Below are 14,557 nucleotides of genomic sequence, written 5' to 3' on the forward strand. Positions count from 1 at the left end.
GGTTGTTACTGAAAAGAAAAACCCGAAACTCTCTTCAAACCAGCAGTGTTGACACACTCTCTCTATGATTCAAACTGCAATAGCGTGGTTGGTGGATGAACATTAGGTAACTGTTCCCATGATCCCTTTGCACTTGGATCCCATGACAACTTTGAGGTGACAGAAGTATAAAGTGCTACTTTGACAGGATGAAAGTGATGTAAATGCGTTTGATCCAGAAAATTCTGTGCCAATATTAGTCACTTGGTCTGTGAGGAAAAAAAAAAAAGTTGAAATGGAATTAGAACTATTTGCTGAATAAGTGCCATCTTACAGTTAAGCCGTGGAGAATTTTAGGCTGGATCAGAGTTCTAGAACCCCCCCCCCCCCACTCCAAAGAGCAAAGCTCTTAAAAACAAGAAAAGTAATAAAAAAAAAAAAAGAGCACTCTCATTGATTAGAATACGGTTGGGGCAGATGGACCAAACTAACTAACTAAAAATAGCAATATTCCTCTGTTCTTAAAACAATAAGTTAGTGCAACTTAAAGACTTTTTTTTTGAAGAATCCCCAAAATTTTAAGATTTTGTATGAATGATGGCACTCAAATTTGGATTTTGATTGGTTATGACTATCATTTATGCACAGATCTTGGACACGCAAACAAATAAAAGACAAAAAAAAATTCTCAATCCTATGACCTGTGCCGTCTCGCAAACAAACATCCGTGCCAACACTCTTTTTATCTCTTTAAATAAAGGAAAAGCATACAAAAATCAAACAAAGAAACAAATGTACATAAATTAGCCAATAAGCCGAAACATCAACGCAAGGCCCACAGTTCTAGCAAGAGGAAAAAGAAAACAAAAACGAAAACAAAACAAAAACGAATACAAAAAAAAGCATCATTTGTTAGCTTGGTTCCTCAATTCTGTTCAAATTTGTGCATGGGACGTGTTGAGAGGGAGGCCACGCCCCTTTAGCTATAAGAGGAGGTTCCTGGGTATACATAGTCCCTCCCTCATCCCGTCCCACTTCTTTTTTTTTGCCTCCCAGTCACACCGGTTTTTCCCGCCGACTGTCCTTGGCCTTGACGGACACTGTTGTGCTTGCGCTGCCGCTGGGCTGGCCCGTCCGATTGGCTGTCCGCTGCGCGGAGGGCGGGGCGTTATTGCTGTGCTGGTGAAGGAAGGATGACGAGCCGGGATACGACTGGCCCATGACCTCGCTGTACGTGGGCGGAGGCCCCTCCATTCGTGAGTTCGAGGCGCTCTTGCCAGAGTTGCTGCTCGGTGGGCGTGGCCCGCCGCCATGCACGTATACGTCTATGAGATCGCTGTCGAAGATGGTCCGGTTTGGCGGGGCGCGTACGGAGGCTCGGCTGAGCTCCAGCTGTTGCTCCGGATCTCGGAGCTGCAGGGTACAGGGGCCCTTGTAGGGGGGCAGCTCCTCTCCGTCGGACAGGCAGATAGTGGGGGGCAGGTCGATATCCTGCTGCAGGTAAGGATAAGTGGGCTGGAAGCGGCAAAATCGGTCCCTTTGCATAAAGGAGGGCGCGTTAAAACGCTCCTGTGTCCTTGGCCCATACATCACCTGACACCAAAGGAGAGACAGGAGTGACATTTTGAGAGACAAGAACGACACTTTGGGACTGACACTGACGCTATCCAATACAGTAAATACAACGTTAGACCCAAGTCTCTTTACACAAGGATCATGTGACTCTAAGCCACTGACCTCAGTGGCTCCCTGCTGTGTCACCAAACTGTCTGCTGGCCATGCACAACCATCCTGAGAGCGAGAGAAAGAAAGAAAGAAAGAAAGAAAGAAAGCAAATGAGACAGAAAAAGAGAGAAGAAGAGTAAGAGACAGAGAGAGATTGATTCAAGGTCAACTCAGGTTAATCAGAAAGGATTCGTCAGAAGCAAGAGCAATTTCAGTGTCAGAGGTGTTTGCCGTCTGTGTGATGTGAACAGGTTAGATGAGACAACAACAGAACAAACTCATAATATGCTCCAGCTATATGAGCAACAGACCTCCTTGAGCTGAGATGAAAATTTTGAGTCTACGATACAAAAAGAAGATATTTCCGCTCTCTGGCTGGTCAGATAGCGAGTCGCTCGCTCTACACAAAACAGAACAGCTGTTTGTCTAATTCACAACATGGTAATGTTGCGAAATGAAAGAAAAGGTCTGGAAGGAGAGGATATGATTCACAGACTTTAATGCAGAGAAGTGCTGAGTGCATTAACCATGTCTGGAGGATGCTGCTGGGGTAGTATGGAGAGAGAGGGAGGGGGCGAGGGGGAGGGAGGGAGAGAGAGAGAGAGAGAGAGAGAGAGAGAGTGTGAGTGAGTAAGCGAGAGAGAGTGAGTCCCTGCTCCTTTTTCCTTAGTGCATCACCAGCAGAGTACCCCTACCTCATGAATATTAATGAGGATACCCGTCTGTACATTACTCTGTCTGTCTCTCTCTCATGCTACATCTCTAAGGGGGCGGAGACTGATGGGCTGCAGTCTAGACGTGCAGAGCTCTAATGGGCTCCACACAATGTGGGCTGCTGCTAGCCAGGGAGGAACAATGTCCTCTCTCTCTTTCACACACACACACACACACACACACACACTGACAACAGCAGGAAAGCACAAAGTACCAGAAACACGCACAAAATGTCAAACATCAAAAACGCATAAATACAAATGCATTTTCTTACTGAAAATGTCTATCGATTCATTCAGTCTTTTTTTTTTTTTTTTAAATTGCGCTCACACACACACACACACACTCTTACCGGCTGCATGGCCTCCTCTCGTCTGCAGGCTTGGCTCTGACGGGTGAAGAAAGCCCAGGCAGAGAGCCTGTAGTGGTTGAGTAAGCAGATGATCACAACTACCATCACAGTCATCACCACAATTATGACTATTATCTGAACAAACTCCAGTTCAGCTGTAAAACAAAACAGAGAGAGAGAGAGAGAGAGAGAGAGAGAGAGAGAGAGAGAGAGAGAGAGAGAGAGAGAGAGAGAGAGAGAGAGAGAGAGAGAGAGAGAAGTGTGAGTCATTCGGAAGCATGTGGCTAAGAACGCATTTTACAGCCAGTTGTTTCACTCATTTACGCTGCACAATTAAGTAGTTATAATCAAAGACCCAGCAGGAGGGTCTACATGCAATTACAGCATTCTCACCACCAAGGGGCAGTGTAGGGAGCAATACTGAGTAACCACCACAAATCATAGTGGTTTGGTCAAAATCAGACTCTGTTGCAAAAAGTGATGTAACTGACTAATCCACAAGAATGTCTTAACATGCTGTTCCAAGTTGTCTGCTGTCCCCAACATTATTAGAGGAATTTTGCAATTGAACTGTTGACATAGTCATGTGAGGACAGAGTGACAACACAAGGGTGTGTGTTACACTCGACAACTAGGAAGTTTGCAACTTGGCATGCGTTTCATAACATCCGTTGTTCTACAGCGTCCTTTCAACTTTTCAATGAATAAAGCCCTCTGTGTTGCCCCCGTCCCCCCTCAAAAACATAAAAGAAAAAAACCATTTGAAGAAATTTTCAACAAGACCTCCGAACTATTTCCCTCTCCTCCTCCCACTCCTCCTTTCTGTCATGCAATTCTCTTCTGTTTTCTCTCCCTCTCTCTCTCTGGACAACATCTCTGAGATAATAGCTTGAGACAGTGCCTACAGGAGTTCACGTAAGGGACATTTTTGCCTGTTTTTCTGTTTCCATCTCACCTCTGTACCGATTATTGAAAAAAAAAAAAAAGTTGTTTTTTTTTTCATCCCGCCGCATTGGGAAACAGTTGCCAGGGGAGAGCAGGCATCATCCTGTGCGTCCTCCCGCCACTGCTCCCCCCCCTACTTCCCCAACTGCCCCCCCCCCACCCTGACCCTGGGCCTCCCGCCATGCAGATGGGCACGCTCAATGTGGGTTTGTTCCGACCGCCAAAGTCGCTTGGCACACGAGCCGCGCAGGAACGGGTCGATGGCATGCGCCACGGATTTTCAACGTGGCACCGATCGTGCGCGTACACACGTACACGCACGCACGCACACACACACACACACACACACACAAACACACAGGGGTCTTGTTAGGCCTCCTGCCAACTGGCAAAGAGAAGTTCTTTTGTGTGACCACAGAGGGCAAGGAGAGGACAGCATGTCTGTGATGTTCTGCTGCAGCAAAGAGGACAACAAGGTCAAGACGGATTCAAGACGCTTGTGAAGACAGACAGACAGACACACCCAGAGAGCTCAAACGGACAGCGGTCATTAGGCCCCACTGTTCCAGAACAGGACGAATGCCTTTCAACTTACGGACGCAAGGGCCGAATGAGACATGGGAATATTCAGACAGTGACACAGAAGAATGGATTTTCATGTCTGGACACAAAACGCTGATACAGAACTGTGGTGTCCTCACAGAATGTACGAGGCTTTTATTCTAAATTACGTCCAACTGTTAAACACAGCGCTTTTCCTGTTTTAAAACAGATTTTGTCGGCCCAAATATTAGATTTACAAACATAGGCAAATATGCATTACAGTATAATAACATATATCTCATAAAATATATATATATATATATGGCTATACAAATATATATCTCCCCCAAAAAGTATCTATCTCTAATTCAAATTTTGCAGGAAGAAAAATAGCAGCAGGCTGCCTAATAAATGAATTTTTTTGTACTCTGAGTATAACAGTCATACATCCAGTGTAGGCTATGTAATGGGGGACACAGTATCAGATAAAAATGTTAATTGAAACAGGGGCTCTAATGGGAGCATGACCGTGCCCTCTTTACAGTGAGCAGAGCCTGGTCGCCAGCGCTGCGTTGTGGCACTGCTAAATAAACAGCGTTGGCGTTGCGGTTTGGCGCTGGCCTGTTGCCAGGGCTCCACTGGCGAGAACGCTTGTGAGACAAGGCCCCATCTGTTGTTGGGTTGGGAGGAGAAGCCCAGAGACCAGACGCATCCCAGGAGTTAACCCAACACAGCAGATAAAACCACCCCAATCTGCGGCCCTTAACCGGATTACGGCCTGGAATAGATCCAAGCGCCAGGCAGTCACTAGGGAGGGAGGGAGAGAGGGAACAACGGATGGATGGAGAGAGAGAGAGAGAGACAAAAAAGAGAGAGAGAAAAAAAAAAAAGAGAGAGAGAGAGAGAGAGAAAAGAGAGAGAGAGAGAGAGAGAGAGAGAGAGAGAGAGAGAGAGAAGAGAGCGTCGGGGGGGGGGGGGACGACTCTAAATGACACGCCTCAACTTTGCTGTGACTGACGTTCTAATCTCAGTCCTCGCTTCGCTCTCCTCTGTCGGGTCGGTCCAGTCCCGCGCTCAGAGCACGCTGTAACCGTGCTTCTGGTGCCAAAGAGTGTTCGCTAGGCTAAGAACTAGGCCGCTAATCCCAAAAAGGAGCTCCACCCCTTCCACGTTCAGAACGGCATGTACCCAGGGTGCTTTAGGCCAAACATAGACGAGAACAGCGGAGAAAAAAAAAAAAGACCACTGAAGGAGGAGAGAAAACTCAAAGGCAGCTGATTTCCAGTTCTTAGAGACTTCATAATACCTAGAGAACCTTGATTCAAGCCTGTTAGCAATGTAGCATTAATCTCAGGCCCCTGTCACAGTAATTCAGTGATGCCAGGGGGGAAAGAGAGAGACACAGAGAGAGAGAGAGAGAGAGAGAGAGAGAGAGAGAGACAGACGGGGGGGGGGGGGTAGTATTTGAGAGAAGCCGGTAATGTGTTATGACTAGTCTGTAAACCCCCTGAGGGAGCAGACACAACAAACAAAGCTCTCTGCCTGTTTATGATGAAGAAAAAACGCAAACAATCTGCAGCTACGTGACAACAATTACAAAACCAAAAACCAAAACAAACCTGACTGACCGAACCGACCGACCAACAGAAGAACAAACGAAACAAACCAATGAGCAAACGGACGAACGAGCGGTGGCTAATTCAGGTTGACTCTCAACAGATCAGACAGGTAAATCCTCTTACCGTTACGTATGCTGCCCCATTGTGTTGTTAGCTAACAACAGACACGGACACACCTGTTAATAAGCTGCCAGAACAGGCGGCGTCCGTGCACAACCATGACAGAACGAGTAACTTTCACTCCGTGTGCGTGTGTGTGTGTGTGTGTTGTAAAAGCCATGACTATGTGGGTTTGGGGGGGGGGAGGGTAGAGCAGGACATATTACATAAGCCTCTCGAAACTTTTTTTTTTTTTTTTTTTTTTAATGTGTGCACAAGGAATAGAGACGACCCAGCCTGGGCTCCAGATCTATATTTCATGAAGCCATTTCCTGTTTCCTGCTCTCTGCCGTTTCATAACAGAAGGAAAACAGCTGTGCTCTCACGATCAGAGGGGGGGAAAGGAAAAGAAAAGGAGAGAGAGAGAGAGAAAGAGAGAGACAGAGAGAGAGAGAGAGAGAGAGAGAGCGAGAGCAAGCGTGTGAGAGAGAATAAAAAGGCAAGTAACTCCAGAAAGGGAGATGGCTGTCCATAGTCAGCCATCTGTGCACGCATTCAAAATGTATCGTCTGTACAGTGGAGCACCCTAAGTGTAAGAGAATATAAGTCCACCCCCCCCCCCCCCCATGTGCCTGACTTGAGAGTCTAATAACTTCTTCGTACGGAATATGCATTTCAATGTGCAGAAACAGTGTGAAGCAGACAGAGGGTGTGTTTTTGAGGTGCGAGGCTGCTTTCCAAATGACTTCATACTCATGGCAAAAAGCAGCAAGATGACTGAAGGAAGAGGAAGGTTCTAACGTTACAGGGGGAAGGCACCAACACACCAAAAACACCTCCATTTACTGCGGTGAAGCTCAGCTATTGGCTTCCATTGGCCAAGTTCCATCTCATCTCTTATGACATCATAGACCTCTACTTTATTCTCTTAGAACTCAAAGCCGTTTTATAACACACAAGATTATTTGGCTCTGTTCTTCTGTCCTTCTTCTGTCTGTTCTGTCAGTTGTGTGTTGGTCCGGCCGCGCGCTATGACTCTCAGATAAAGTTCGTGACGAAGTCAAGGGTACTCTAATGGATGGTGTTCTTCATAGAAAGTAGAAGATAAGATAATGAGATAAAAAGATAACAGAACGCCAAATCACATTTGTAACATATTCAATAGCACGTTTGGTGGAGGAACAAAAGAAAATGAGGTGAGGTGTGTCTGAACCAAAGATGCTGAAGTTTTAAAGCAAAGGAACGTGACGTACAGTTCAGGACTGTGCGGCAGTCATCACAAGTCACAAATACGCACAAAAAAGAAAAAAAAAATACACTACTGCACACAATGCCCACACACACACACACACACACACACACACACACACACACACGAGCACACCACCCACGCTAGCTCTGATGTCTGTGCGTTGCAGTGGTAACCAGGGAAAAGAGAAAATGATGACATTCTTTCCCGACGGTGACGGCGACAGTGTGGGTTTTTTTTTTTTTGTAGTTTTCTTTTTTTTTTTTTTTATTGTAGTTTTGTGTTTTTTGTTTTTTTTTTCCCTTCTTCAAAACGGGGACACAGACGACTAGGCGTAATCCCATTAGCGACAATGTACCGGCCGTTAGATCCCTGTAACAAAGGAATTATGGGAACCTGTAAGAAACATCCCCACCTCCCCACCTCCTCCTCCACCTCCTCCGTCGGCGTTATCTGTGCCATTTCACCAGCCGCGTAGACAAAAGGGATGGGCACAATCGCGCTGCCCACGTGGGCATCCGAGTCAGGAGAGACACGGCAGGTTTCACCCAGAGAGCATGCCAGACGAGGGGGCGGACTACCTCTTACAGCAACGCTAATCTGCAGCTTCTGGAACATTCCCTAGCAACATGGGTTGAGTCACCCCAGGGCTGCAGGGGGTGGCAGGGGGGGCGGTGGAGGGGTTGGGATTGGTGGGGAGACTGTGTGTGTGTGTGTGTGTGTGTGTGTATGTGTGGTGCGGGCTGGGGTTTGGTGGAGAAGGAGGGGGGTGGGGTGGGGGGTTATTTTACTGGAAGGTGGTGGATTTACAGAAGGCCCAAAATGAGCAACTAGTGGTGCCCAAGCGTCCTGGAACCTGTTTGTTTTTACAGGAAAAATGAGAAGGAGGGGAAAAAAAAGAAAGAAAGAAAAAAAACAAAAAACCTTGTGAAGTCTCACACAAAAACAGGCATCCTCTGGTGTGACAGACATTTTCCATTCACACGCAAGGTGTGTGAAAAGGAAAGAGCAAGTGAAAGAGAGAGGGAGAGGGAGAGAAAGAGAGGCAGAGAGAGAGAGAGAGAGAGAGAGAGAGAGGAGAAATAAGTAGCACTGACTACAGCAAACTTAAAAAACTGGATCCGCTGCAGAAAAATAGAAACAACGGGACAAATCCAAAGCAAAAAAAAAAAAAAAAAGAAAGAAAAAGATAAGAAAACAAGAAAACACAAGTCAATTGCACCAACGCCACCCCAACTGAAAAGAAATGAACATCACATTCTGTAATCCTAAAAGCTGGCAAAAATGAACGCAGCGCTATCAAATGGATGACTCACGTCACGGGACAGATAGGAGGACATGTACGAGAGAAGTAGGGCGCATCTAATCGCGCCTGTGGTAGGAGTGATTCGTCTCTGTCGCTGCTGCAGAGCGGCAGTGTCACCTAAGCAGGGCCCTGGCCGCTGACCCCCGTCTGTAATCTCAGATAAAGAAGTCGCATTAAAGAGCTGCCCCATACAGGCGCCAGACACGTCTAGACTTGGCCATGCCATAACACCCACATTTCTTTAATTATTTAACCTGCCCGGTAAGACAGGGGAGGATAAGCTCTGCCTGGGACCAGACGCCACCTGCTCCAGAGCTAGTGCCCCCCCCCCCCCCATCACACACACACACACACACACACACACACAAACACACACGCACACACTCTAACATACCACACACACAAAACAGATCATCCCACTGTTGCTACCATCTTACCACGAATATTGTCTTACACACCCCCCCCCCCCCCCACCCCACTGCTTGAGTCATAGCCCACTAACACAGGACCCAGCTCGAAGTGGAGGGTTTTTGGTTTTTTTTGCCGTTAAAGTACAGTTTAGCACATCATGTTCTTCAGCACCTCTAAAAGCACAGCTGGAGACCGAGGTGCACTGCAGAGAGCTGACACATACTCTGGCAAACAAACCATCACCACCATCGCCACCACAGTCACACGTTCAGCAAAATCAAATGTGCTAACGATATAAGTATGTAAGAGACTGATGCATACGCTCATATGCAAACACACATATACACACACAGACACAAAAGAAACCACACACATTCAAACACCAACACAGCTCAACTGAAAATAGCGCCTTCCAACAGAGCCTTGAAGATAATGCTATTTCTTGCTGGTGGGTCTAATCTGTGGGGAGAGCCTGAAGGTGGTGGCTGTTTGGGAGCGCCCCCCCCCCCCCTACTGAGGCAGGAAAGGCTGTTCTGTGCAGACTGGATCCTAAGGGGAATGCAGTGTCAGGAAATCTAAACCCCTTTCACACATGCAGTTTTTTCTGGCAATGTTCCTGCAATTTTCTAGGGTCGTGTGTGAACGCGAGCTGGAGTTGAAATCCCAGAAAAGTTTATTGGGCCTTAAAGTAAATTTAGTTTATCAAGTTTATCATCCTACCTTTTCCCAATGTCTTAACATGTTTTTGTGAAACCAGTATTATATGTAACAACATTACTTGTCCACAAAACATGTTGTAAATTACTAACATTGTCAGAAAATTGCTAACGTCACATCCTGCCTTTCTGCGATTTTCAAGCCAAGTGTGAACACATTTGTCCAGCAATTTTCCAGGAATGAAGTGCAGGTGTGAAAGGAGGTGTAGATGGGCATTATACTTGGACATCATTAAAGCCCATTTAATATCGAACAGTTCTTTATCATTTTCCCAATGGTAAATCAGCAAATTGTCACACACACACACACACATACAGGGTTTGGTTTTGGGGAATGAATGAGACAACCACGATCATGAAAAACTCAGTGAAGAGATCTTTCATCCAAAAATGGGACAATACCATTGAACCATCTTGATCAAAAATCAAAGACCACTGTCTCAACGTCGAGGTCTGCCACCAGCATAACACAGCTACAAACTGTAAAACCAAGTTCCAGCTAATACTACTCACTTGATGCGAGTAATTGTAACAGGCCGTGTGTGTCTCCTTCTATGTAAGGCAAGTTTGTGCTTATCTCGTCTCTGCTGTGCAATTGATGTGTGTGTGATTAAGGCCTGAGTGAGTCAGTGACTAGGATAACAGATACGAGTGACATGCCACAAACAGACTTCAAACATATGTGTTCTGTGGCACGGGGCCCGAAAAACGTTACCGCGTCCTTCCAAACGGAAGTCGGTCATTTTTCTCCAGAAAACCATTACAATACACTTGGCACCGAACTAGCGAGATCTACGGCAAACAAGGTCCCTTCTCTCCCAAGACGTACGCTGCAGCGGGGAAATGCGTCTGACCAGACCACAGTTCACTGGAAAAAAAAAAAAAAAAAAAAAAACCCTCGGGCCCTCCAAAATAATCTCAAACAAAGTAACCAAGAAGGAAATGACTAACATTCGGATATTCTGACAGAGCCGTGGAGTCCAAAACGACCCTGAACTGGAGGTTAATGCTCTGGTTGTAGGAAAGAGGTGAAATGTGAAGTGCAGTACGGAGGGGGGTATGCTAACAACCATCATTCACGTCGTATGATTTCACTGTCTGTTGAAATATGAACTTCACACAATGCAGACGATCACCGTGCTAATGCTGTGAGTCACTAGATGAACCATACATTTAAAGACTGTTTATTACTTTCTGCAATTGGCAACTCCACGCTCCTCTGTTCACACATTCATACAATACAGGCCCTGGGTTCAAGCTTCACCTACAAGAATAAATCTGAAGGATACAGAGTACAACGAGACAGCCATCAAACGCTCGCCTTGCAGTAACACCTTACAGACATCCCTTTCACCCTCAACTAAACTCAAGAGCATTTTCTTCTAATATGAAGTGATCTTGTCGCTTGTGAAACACGACCTGTAGAATGTCAGCGCTTGTTTGGAAACTTTAAAGCAGATACACAGATAAGGTCAAAGGGCAGAAATTCACCGGACGAAGAGGCAGACTGTGTCGCAACAAACACCCGGCTTCCTCGAAATGGGATTCGAGGAACAACCCCCCCCCCCACCCCCATTGACAGACAAAAGGGACACTACTCTTGTCTGTCCCTGCACCTATGGAAACAGCCCAGAAATCTATATTCAAACTTATGGAACCATCATAAAGATCTATTTTCCGATAGCACAGTGCCTATTTATACAGAGAGTGCATATCCATGCGCTAATGCATGTTCAGTCTCCAAAGGCCATATAATAGCAATTAACAGAAAAAAAGAGACAGGAAGTTCTCTCATAACAGAAGCTATGTTCCATATATTTTCCACAGCACTAAAAAGTTAATAGGGAAAAAAAAATCATATTTATCTATATATATATATATATATATATATATATATATATATATTTATATATGCATGTATGTATGTATGTATGTATGCATGCGATCTCCTCCTCCTCCTCCTCCTGTCGGCTATTGCGTGACACAAACAAAGTCAACGCTCAGACACATACAAACACAAACACACACACACACACACACACTCAGACGCACAATGAGTAATAATAAGTGGGAAGCCCTGACAATAGCAGGGACGTAGAGGGGAGGTGGGGGGGTCATTTATCACCGTGTCCTCATGGAGCAGAGACTGCTGGCTGAGGACACAGGCGCTGCACCTCTGATCCCCACACAATAGAGCAGTCAGTCTCTTTCTCTCTCTCTCTCTCTCTCTCTCTCTCTCTCTCCAGGCCAGGCCAGGGGCAGCTGCTGACAGGGGGAGCTGGGCAGACGAGTGTGTAGACGGGACACAATCAGATCCCTGACGGATTTCATAACGAGGGTCAGGACTCCCACCCACCCCCCAACCCGGTTCCCCTTGACACCTCCCCAAACCTATCCCGCACCCCACAGGGAAACACCATAAAAATCCCTTTTCCTACAGAAGCTCACCTTTGTAAAAGTAACATCAATGTAACAACATTTAAGCAGCAAAGTCATAAGCTAAGCAGCTTAGTAGCTAAGGTGAACACGCATAGAGTCACACAGAAGATGATTGTGGGTTTATCGTGGAGGGTCTGGGAATGAAAGCCTATTCTGAAACCCAAAGTAGAGAGGTCTGGAATGCAGATATATCATTTTCACGTAAAAAATAATTAAATAAATAAATAAAATAAAATAAAGCCACCGAAACAACAACAAAAAAAAACAAAAACAAAGAACACACAATCTCATCTGGCTCTGCTTCACGTCCGCGTTTCTTCTCGCAGCGTTAGGGAAGATAGGTTTGTAAGTAGACACTACACCAACGAATCAAGATAATGACTAAGACGGGAGGCCGTGCGTGTGAGTGCGTGTGTGTATGGGACAGGGAAATAGGATGCTAGAACAATACCCTGACCTCCGACCCCATTGGGTGGGGGGGGGGGGGGGTGCGGCCTGTGGGGGACGTTGACGTCTGAGATGAGGGCCCCGGATCATGCGTGCCTGATGAAAGGGGGGGGGGGGGGGGGGTTGTGGGCGAAACGGGGGTCTGGAGGATGGGCGAGACAGGCCCGATAACATCGCGTGTCATTCCCGACTCTGTTGTGTCTGCGGTCTGGCCTACTGTCTTGCTCTCACCCTCTGTACCAAGTGCACCGTTTCAACAACAAAAGAGTCCAGACACAACCTCAGTGAATGAGCTAAGTGTGTTCCCGCAGACGCAGTTTACATTCCTGGGTTTTTTCGTTCGCACACAAGAATGCTCAAAGACAGACCACATTTCCACTAACAGAGGTAAGAGTTCTACGCGGAGGCCTCAGAGAAGATCTTTTAAAATCACCCTGCATTTTTGTGCGGGGGTCGCAAAAATTCCCCAGCGCCTCTGTTACTTTAACGTCGACGAATCCGTAGGTTAACGCGCGAGATACATCTGATGAAGAAAATCTAAGCACGTTCAATAGGTTACAAAAGAGTCTATTCACAGAGAGTATGTGAGATTCACGCCGTCCGCAAAACTGACAAAGGCAAATTTCATTATCGCTTCTGTGCAACCTCAAATAGTAGAACTTAAAACAGGATGCTTCCTCTCCCAAGCGATTAAGTATCGTCGGTCTGTATCTAAAAAAAAAAAAAAAAACAAGAAAAAGAGCTTGAAAGAGCTTCTGTTTTGCTACACAGGCTGTTTGTTGTACGACAACTAATAAAGTTTCATGGAATGTCTGCGGACATATTCCCCTACATTTTTCAGATACTGCCTGGACCTCAAAAGCGAAAAAAAAAGAAAAAAAAAAAAAGAAAAAGCTAGACATTCGGCTCATCTCCTCAGTTTGCAAGATATTCATTTTTTTCCCCCCTTAAAGCCATTCTATATACAAGTACTCAATTTACTCCACTCTCCCCCAAAAAAGCACCAGGCAGGTCCAGACAAACCCTCTATGCATATTTCCACATTAAACTACCGTTTTATGAAGTTCACATCATACTCGTGCAAAAAAAAAAAAAAAATCTCCCCACAGTTTGAGTTTGAGCCTCTTCAGACTTACACAAAAACCCTCAAAGGCACATGAAAGAAATGAACAAATGATAATACGCAGTAATCACACTACACTTCTTAATAATAACACATTTTTGTAGCAATTAATATTGGTTACACAGATCACACAAGATAAAAAAAAAAAACAAAACAAGTTTACTGAAATCATTTCGACTCATAACAAGCATACACGTGTGTTGTTGGCATATGACAGAGTGAAATGATGGAGCCTTCCCAAAATTGCACTGACATCAGGCACAAGTCTGGCATTTGAGACACACAAAAGTCGCCTGCAGACACGAGACAGGAACCTTCAGCTCCATTCATCATTAGACAGCCACACATTAGACATGACGACGTACATGTATATGTATGTGTCTGCGAAGACGGCTGTGTCGCGTCCAGACAGACGGGCACACACACACACACACACACACACAGACTCCCAACCAAACCCCCCCCCCCCCCCCCCCCTCCCCAACCAAAGAGCCACTGCAGGCCACAAACCCCCCACCTGGAACGGAGACCTAAGGGCGGCTACAAATCTGCTTGCCGTCGGGTCCCTGGGGCCCTATGGAGGTGGGGGGCGGGGGTGGGTATGATTGAGACAGACACAAAAGAAAAGAGCATGGCCAATGTCAAGGCTGGCTGAATCCCAGAGCTGCCTAGGCCTCAGCTGTGACAGTCAAGAGGGTAGCATCCATGGTGACCCCACCCCACCCCGGCTCCGCAAGAACAACCCTCCACCACACACACACACACACACACACACACACACACACATACACACACACACACACACACAAAGCCCTGCTTCACAGCTGAGGGCGACAAAGAGGCCTACAGTTCAAGACATAAGCACTGCTACAGAAATGCGCATAGAAACG

The 14,557-nt window shown here is 46.2% G+C and overlaps 1 protein-coding gene across 1 annotated transcript in view; it reads right to left on the reverse strand.

The window, feature by feature from the left end:
- Nucleotides 1-701: 701 nt before the first annotated feature.
- Nucleotides 702-14,557, reverse strand: part of ldlrad4a (low density lipoprotein receptor class A domain containing 4a) — a 34,671-nt gene continuing 20,815 nt past the window's right edge. Inside the window, exons 3-5 of the mRNA XM_030789222.1 lie at nt 2,771-2,925; nt 1,717-1,770; nt 702-1,572 (exon numbers count right to left, since the gene is read on the reverse strand). Of these exons, the coding sequence (XP_030645082.1) occupies nt 1,036-1,572; nt 1,717-1,770; nt 2,771-2,925 (746 nt within the window). The 3' untranslated portion in view covers nt 702-1,035. The remainder of the gene's footprint in view (nt 1,573-1,716; nt 1,771-2,770; nt 2,926-14,557) is intronic.

This window comes from Chanos chanos, chromosome 12, assembly GCF_902362185.1.
Source record: "Chanos chanos chromosome 12, fChaCha1.1, whole genome shotgun sequence".
Lineage (NCBI taxonomy): Eukaryota > Metazoa > Chordata > Actinopteri > Gonorynchiformes > Chanidae > Chanos > Chanos chanos.